This window comes from Antechinus flavipes, chromosome 3 (genome assembly GCF_016432865.1).
Source record: "Antechinus flavipes isolate AdamAnt ecotype Samford, QLD, Australia chromosome 3, AdamAnt_v2, whole genome shotgun sequence".
NCBI classification, from domain to species: Eukaryota; Metazoa; Chordata; class Mammalia; order Dasyuromorphia; family Dasyuridae; genus Antechinus; species Antechinus flavipes.
Window position 1 is genome coordinate 629,934,352 of NC_067400.1, and position 8,218 is coordinate 629,942,569.

At 40.3% G+C, this 8,218-nt stretch overlaps 1 protein-coding gene across 1 annotated transcript; it reads right to left on the reverse strand.

The window, feature by feature from the left end:
- Positions 1-3,404: 3,404 nt before the first annotated feature.
- LOC127556781 (E3 ubiquitin-protein ligase TRIM4-like) lies at positions 3,405-7,451 on the reverse strand. Its single transcript, XM_051990214.1, has 3 exons — positions 5,636-7,451; positions 4,413-4,789; positions 3,405-3,692 (listed from the first exon to the last, which is right to left on the reverse strand). Exons 1-3 carry the CDS (start codon positions 5,664-5,666, stop codon positions 3,669-3,671), a joined length of 432 nt encoding a protein of 143 aa, XP_051846174.1. The 5' UTR covers positions 5,667-7,451; the 3' UTR covers positions 3,405-3,668.
- Positions 7,452-8,218: the final 767 nt, after the last annotated feature.

An 8,218-nucleotide genomic window follows, 5' to 3' on the forward strand; every position in this document is an offset into this window, starting at 1 on the left:
TTTTCATCAATTCCTTTGACATTCTTGACCTTTTGTTATTCCACATGTATTTTGTTATTATTTTTTCTAGAATTGTAATTTCTTTTTTAAAAATCATTTTTAAAAATTTATTTTATAATAACTTTTTATTGACAGAACCCATGCCAGGGTAATTTTTTTACAACATTATCTCTTGCACTCACTTTTTTTCCTATTTTTCCCCTCCTTCCCTCTACCCCCTCACCCAGATGGCAAGCCGTCCTATATATGTTAAATATGTCGCAGTATATCCTAGATACAATATATGTGTGCAGAACCGAACAGTTCTGTTGTTGCACAGGAAGAATTGGATTCAGAAGGTAAAATAACCCGGGAAGAAAAACAAAAATGCAAACAGTTTACATTCATTTCCCAGTGTTCCTTCTTTGGGTGTAGCTGCTTCTGTCCATCATTGATCAATTGAAACTGAGTTAGGTCTCTTTGTCAAAGAAATCCACTTCCATCAGAATACATCTTCATACAGTATCATTGTTGAAGTATATAATGATCTCCTGGTTCTGCTCATTTCACTTAACATCAGTTCATGTAAGTCTCGCCAGTCCGTTCTGTATTCATCCTGCTGGTCATTCCTTACAAAACAATAATATTCCATAACATTCATATATCACAATTTATCCAACCATTCTCCAATTAATGAGCATCCATTCAATTTCCACATTCTAGCCAGTACAAACAGGGCTGCCACAAACATTTTGGCACATACAGGTCGCTTCCCCTTCTTTAGTATTCCTTTGGGATATAAGCCCACAAGTAACACTACTGGATCAAAGGGTATGCACAGTTTGATAGCTTTTTGGGCATAATTCCAGATTGCTCTCCAGAATGGTTGGATTCGTTCACAATTCCACCAACAATGCATCAATGTCCTAGTTTTCCCACATCCCCTCCAACAAAGAATTGTAATTTCTTAAAAGGTAGATATATAATGGTACTGAATAAGTACATTAATTAAGGTAAACAGTTCCTGAAAAAATAACAATTTTCCAAAGCAAGCAGTGAATAGAGCATCAGCCCTGAAGTCAGGAGACCTGAGTTCAAATCTGACTTCAGACACTTAACACTTCCTAGCTGTGTGACCCTAGGGAAGTCACCTAGCCCCAATTGACTCCGCAAAAAAAAAAAAAAAAAAAAACAAAAAATAAAAATAAAAAACTAGAGCTTGAGGAGAATGTGGATTGAGAAAAGGGCAATCCAGCCCATCAATTGGAGAATGGCTGGGTAAATTGTGGTATATGAATGTTATGGAATATTATTGTTCTGTAAGAAATGACCAGCAGGATGAATACAGAGAGGACTGGCGAGACTTACATGAACTGATGCTAAGTGAAATGAGCAGAACCAGGAGATCATTATACACTTCGACAACGATATTGTATGAGGACATATTTTGATGGAAGTGGATTTCTTTGACAAAGAGACCTGAGTTTCAATTGATAAATGACGGACAAAAGCAGCTACACCCAAAGAAAGAACACTGGGAAACGAATGTAAACTATCTGCATTTTTGTTTTTCTTCCCGGATTATTTATACCTTCTGAATCCAATTCTCCCTACGCAACAAGAGAACTGTTCGGTTCTGCAAACATATATTGTATCTAGGATATACTGCAACATATCCAACATATAAAGGACTGCTTGCCATCTAGGGGAGGGGGTGGAGGGAGGGAGGGGGAAAAAAATCGGAACAGAAACGAGTGTCAATATAATGTAATTATTAAATAAAAAATTTTAAAAAAATAATAATAAAAAAATAAAAAAATAAAAAGAGAAAAGGGCAATCCATTTGGCAACTAAGAGATGATTAGTAACTTTGGGGAGAACAGTTTTTTTCTTTTGTGGAATGAGGAATTCTGAACTCAAACTGAAGAGAGTGAGAGGAAAGGAAAAGGAGGCACCCATTGTGGATGCCCTTTTCTAGAAGCATCTTTGCCACTTAAGGGAGGAGAGAATTGAGATTTTAGCTGGTAGGTATAGAATGAGGATGGGGAAATAGTATTTGTATAGCAAGTCATATTCCCCTCAATGTTCAGGCTAAACAAGTCCATTCCTTCACCTTACCTAACTGTGATATTAGTTCAGGGTCCAACATGAACACTGAGAAAATACCATTGGATTTGGCAATTAAGAATAATCTAAAAATTATTTCTTAATTCCCTGACTATTTCTATATTGTGAACTGGAAGTGACCAAAGAAAAACAGGGATAATTTACAAATGAACATTATTTGTGGAATGAAAGGTAAAGCCTGTTTTTAAAAAGCAAGAAACCTGTCTTGCTCTATGAGTATCTGAATATGTGGAACAGGCATCAGGAAACATCAAAATGAGAAAGAAAGGTCTAAAAAAGAAGGTGCTCTACACTCTTAAGTCTTCCCCAAATTCCTAGAAACTTTGAGACCTCGGTCCCATATTTCAAAATACTACAACTTGAGTGACCAGCTGAAGCTATGGTTTCCAAAGAAATCCATCTGCCTGCTCAAAATCCACTCAGCTAGTGCTCCCTTGACTCTTATGCCCTGGCCATCCCATGTTGCTTCTCCAATCTACGATATCCTGCTCAGGGGGAAAGAAATGGGAAAGGACTGGAGACAGTAATCCAGAGCTGAAAGCTAGACTTCTTCTTAAGAAAAAAAAGCAATACAAAGATAGTAAGGATATTACAAAGGACTTCAGAGAAGTTTTGACATCTGACATAGGCTCAGAAAGGATCTGTTCCTTTCATTTAAAGACACAGTTCTTTTTTTTTTTTTTTTGAAAACTCATTTTTTAACAATGTGAGTTTCCAATTCTCCCCCTTCCTCTTCATTGCCTGCCCATGGAGAAGGCAAGCAACATGATATCAGTTATACATGTGAAATCATGCAAATTATTTCTATATTAACCATTTTGGGAAAAAAAGTAAAAAAATTATGCTCCATTTTAGACTCAAGGTTCATCAGATCTTTCCCTGGAGGTGAATAGTATTTTCAGCAAGAGTCCTTCAGGACTGCCTTGAAACACTGCACTGATTAGAGTAGTTAAGCCTTTCACAGTTGATAATCATTGCGATATTGCTGTTACTGTGTACAATGTTCTCCTGGTCCTACTGATTTCATTTTTCATCAGGTCATATAAGTCTCCTAGTTGGGAAAGGTCTTGCCCAAGAGTAAAGCACAAGCATCTTAAAGGTTAGGAAATCTACTCAATCATCCATGTCCTTCAGAGACTGACTTTTTAAAGGGTCTGGGCCTGAAATGAGGAAACAAAGGAACAAAAGCCTGGAAACTAAATGGAACAAATGGTCATTAATGTAATAGTGTCAATAGAGCAAAATTCACCCATAAAATGCAAAAAAGTCCAAGCCAAGTTGAAAACAGAAAAGTTTTATTAGATGGAAAACCAAAGACTAGTGCTGAGGCTCCCCAGGACCATGTATGAAAACTACAAAGGGAAATCATGAAGAGGACTTAGGGTCAAGAAAGGACAGGTAGGGCACAGAAGCCCAATGTTTTCCTGTTACAATTGACTGCTTGGGCCAACTTGGGGTGCACAGCTCAGCCAAGTCAGGCAGGGAACACCAGCAAAGGATTTTGGGAGTGAGTAAGACTTTGACCACTGCGTGCCCCTGACTGGCTCCTTCAGCAAACAGGCTCAGCTTGTGTGCAGGGCACCTGCCTGGTAAGGGAATGCAGAGAAAATAGATATATTAATCTCAGCAGTACTCCTCTCAGAATAGTAAAATAAGAATTTCTCTCAAACATCAATTTGAAATTTCTTTTGTCCTGGATCCTCTCTTTCTTAACAGAGTGTCGTGATTAACTGATTCTTGGTTTCCAGGGAGGATTCCCGAGGGGCTGTGGGTGAAGGTAAGGACAGTAAGTTGGGATCCTGTGTCTTGTTTCATGGAAAGACAAGTGGAAGAGAATTCAGTGGTCTAGAGATGTGGAAGGGGTCATTTTGACTGGGTGGGAAGGCAGGAGGGGAGAGAGGAACTCAATTTAAAGAGCATCAAGGAACAGCTTCCTAAATGTGGAGCACCCAAAGATTTCTTCAAAGACTCTACCCTCAAGAAGCATGGGGAGCTCTAACACGGACAGAGGCGATTTCACAACATGGAATTTCAAGAGTAAGGATGAAGGAGCAATTTACATGACAGATGAGAGGAGAAGAGTCTGGAAAGGAGCTAGGGGTTTCAAGCAGCTGCAGAATAAGAGGGAGCACCTCATAGACACAGAGGGCAGCCTGTGTAAAGGGTTCAGAAGTGGGAAGATTTTCCAGCCTGCTTCCCTGGGAGTCCCTGCAATTCCCCTGCTGACTTCTTCCTTCTCCTGAAAGCCACAACACAGGCTTCTTCACTTTGTTTGCCCCAGAAGATCACTGGGCTGTCTGATTTACCTCTTGTTTTGGGTGGAGGCCTTGCAGCTGGGTCAGGGTATGGCCCTGGTGAAGGATGGAGTATCTGCACACAATGCAGATTTTCTCATTATCTTCTTTACAGAAATACTTCAAGCCCTCTTGATGCTCGGGGCACCATCCCTCTCTGAGGGCCTGGGACTGCTCCAGGCAAGGCTTTAGCTTCTTGGCCACCTGTACCATGCTCTGCATCTTCCAGTTGGTATGGAGGTATGAAGGCTGGGATTTTGGAGGGAGGCAATTCCGGCAGAAGGTGTTCCCAGAATCCTCTGTTATAGGGTCACTGAAATAGTCCTTGCAGATTGGGCAGGTCAGGAGGTCTTGTAGGCCCTTGGACAGGCTCCAGTCACTTTTAGCTCCTACAAGACAAAGAAGTCACAAAGAGAAGAGAATCAGCACCACAAAGAGCTCCCTTTTCACCTGTACTTTTCCCTGGGGTCAAAATCCAGGAATGGAGACAGGACACAGTGCATGAGTGCCACTGCCCACAAGCCCAAAGGAGGCTCTGGGAGGACCGGGACTGGTGTCTACACACACAACTAGTGCTCTCTCAGCACAAGAAGGGATGGGACTCCAACAGGGAGATGAGGTGCTGAGATGAAAGGAGGGGAAGATCAGCCAGACCAAGTCCTTCATGATTCAGGAGGAGAAAAGAGAGATGTGCCCTATGGAGGTGACTTCCCTAAAGTCCCTCATCTAGTAACTCCCAGGACTCCTGGATGGCAGAAGTCACATAGGGCCCCTACAGGCTGTCTCATCGAGTGGGATGAGCCCGGGAAGCAGAAGCTTTGAGGACTATTCCTTGTGTGCACTTGTTCTTTATTCTCACTGATTCCACTGCCAAGTCCCCCAACACTTGAGCACCTCTCCTCACATAGCCTGAGCTCCTGAAAAGGAGTCAGCCCTAGCACGGAAGGACCCAGGTTCCAAGGAAAGGGTGCCATTTCTCAGACATTTTGTGGGTAGCAGAAAAATTGCCTATGTCTGAGGGGTGCTAGTAGCCCCTCCCACTCTTGACCTCAGTCAGTACTCAGAGTCTCTCTTTCCAAATCCATCAAGTCCATTCCATTAACATGAATATGGCAATGAATTCCAGAGTTCAGCTAAGGAAACAGGGCTCTCACGTCTCTCAGCTTAGATATGAGTCCAAAACTGGGACCCAGGAAAGCCCTAATTCACAGGAAATACTCCCTGCAGGTACTTACCTTCACCAGCAAGAGTGCCACCATTCTCCATGTCTCTTCAATGGCTGAGTTCCTCAGCTGCTCTATGCTGCTGCCTTTGTTGGCTGGGTCTGCCTCCAGGAAGGTCTACCTCTCAGGTTCTGGCTCCTGTGAAATTTATAGCAATCTTTATCCACTCCTCTGAGGATAGAAATTCTCACCTGTGGGAAGTGTGAACTCTGGAAAATCACACCTTTTCAGAAGCTTAAAGTAGGATTCTTAACCAAAGTACTTACTAATGTTTTTTTAACCTACCACACCCACTACTTTATCTTTTTTCACACCTCTCCCCCTTACTACTCTTTTTACCCATCCCACTCACTACCTCTCTACCCCTTCTCTTATTAGTGTTTTTTTAACCCACTTCATCCACTACCTTATCTTCTATCAGCCCTTCCCCCATTTTCTTAACTTTTTTCCTATTGTTTCTGCCCTCCCTTCTATCTTGTCCATCCTTTCTTTTCCTCTTTCTCTTCCTATTTCGTTGTAGGGTTAGATTTTCTATACCCACTGAATGATTAAATGATTCCCTCTTAGACCCCACACTGATGAGACCAAGCTTCAGACAATGCTCATCACCCTCCTTTTCCCTTCTCTATTTTCATAGGTCTTTTGAGCTTTTTGGTGTGAACTAATTGTCCCATGATACTTTCCCTTTCCTCTTCTTCTAGTACCGATATTTTTCCACTCTTTACACTCTTTTTCTTTGATGTCATTTTTTTCCTTTTTCTTTTCTTTTTTTCTTCCTTCCTTCTTACTTTATTTTCTTTCTTTCTGTTTTTGCTGAGACAATTAGGGTTAAGTGTCTTGCCCAGGGTCCCACAGTTAGGAAGTGTTAAGTAAATGACTCCTGATTTGAACTCAGGTCCTCCTGACTTCATGGCTTATACTTAGTGAAGTATTTCACATTTTCTTTCATTTTTTCATTCATTTTAGTTTGTTTGCTTGATTCTTGTTCTTTCACAAAGTTATTGGCTTCCATTTGCCCTGCTCTAGTCTTTAAGATGTGATTTTCTTCAGTTAGCTTTTGTAACTCTTTTTCCATTTGGTTTATTTTACTATAATTTTTCCCCTTCCTTTTCTACACTGTTGATTCTCACATGTATACTTCTCATTTTTTTTTCTTCTACCTGTCTTATTTACCATTTGAAGTCTTTTCTGACCATCCCTAAGAAATCTCTTTGGACTCGAGATCAATTTATCCCGCTTTCTCTGGATATTCTGTCCTCATCTGAGTTTCTGTTTTGGTCTGCCCTGTCACCATAGATTTTTATGGTCAAGGCTCTCCTTTGTTTCTTGCTCCTTTTCTTTTGGTATTTCCTCTTTTTTTACTTTTCAGGTGGAGCTCTGCTCCCTGAGGTAAAGGGGGGAGGGGGTTGTCCCAAACTTCTTGTGCTGTTCTGAGCCTGTGTTTTGAGCACAGAGGCCCAACTAAAGGGCATCCATTCAGTTTCCACTTTCTTGTCAGTACAAAAAGGGCTGCCACAAACATTTTTGCACATGTGGGTCCCGTTCCCTCCTTTAAGCTCTCTTTGGGATATAATCCCAGTAAAAACACTGCTGGGCCAAAGAGTATGCAGTTTGATAACTTTTTGAGCACACTTCCAAATTGCTCTCTACAATGTTTGAATCAGTTCATAGTTCCACCAATAATGTATCAGTGTCCCAGTTTTCCCACATCCCCTCCAACATTTGTCATTACCTTTTCCTGTCATCTTAGCCAATCTGAGAGGTGTGTTGTTCTATATCAGAATTGTCTTAATTTGGATTACTCTCATCAATAGTGATTGGGAGCAACTTTTCATAAAACTATATATATATAAGTATATAGTTTCAATTTTTCATCTGAAAATTATCTGTTCATATCCTTTGACCACTTATCAATTGGGAAATGGATTGAATTCTTATAAATTTCAGTCAATTCTCTCTATATTTTAGACATGAGTCCTTTATCACAACTGTTGAATGTAAAAATGTTTTCCCATTAGTCCTGTCTGCATTAGTTGTTTGTACAAAAGATTTTTAATTTAATATCATCAAAACTATTTTTTGTGATCAATAATGATCTCTAGTTCTATTAATTATCCTAAAATCAGGTCAACTAATCCCTCCATCCTTGTGACCCAAAACAGAATTTCCAAGGCATTAAGGCATTCTTATAGGCAAAAATGAGAAACATGAGGAATGAAGTTGATGGTTGAGGCATTTTGAGACCTTCCATAAACCTCATGGAAAGCTATCCTGCATCAAAAATAGGCAACTTCTCAGAAAGCAATGTATATTAAAAATAATAAATTAACTTACAAAAAAATTAGACAACTTCTGCAGGAATGGGGAACATGGATGGGTGAATAACTCTCAGCGTTTGTGGTTTCCAAACCCATTTGCCACTTATCACCTATAAGGTGCAGCTTTGTTTTGAGTAGAAATAAGGGACTTAGCATGCTAACCAGGCTGTGGGCAAAGTGAAGTTTGCTACCAACACATTGGTTAGAGAAAATAACCTGTCAGCCTACACATAATCTCATATAAACTTCTTTGTTTTCATGAAAATAAATCTCCTTT

Excerpts from the sequence above, each read along its gene's own strand:
- LOC127556781 (XM_051990214.1), bottom strand. The coding sequence starts at position 5,666 with ATGGAGAATGGTGGCACTCTTGCTGGTGAAG. Across the intron at positions 4,790-5,635 it reads TGGCACTCTTGCTGGTGAAG|GAGCTAAAAGTGACTGGAGC; the intron begins GTAAGTACCTGC and ends TTTGTCTTGTAG. Across the intron at positions 3,693-4,412 it reads GCCTCCACCCAAAACAAGAG|GCAGGTGCCCTGCACACAAG; the intron begins GTAAATCAGACA and ends TTCCCTTACCAG.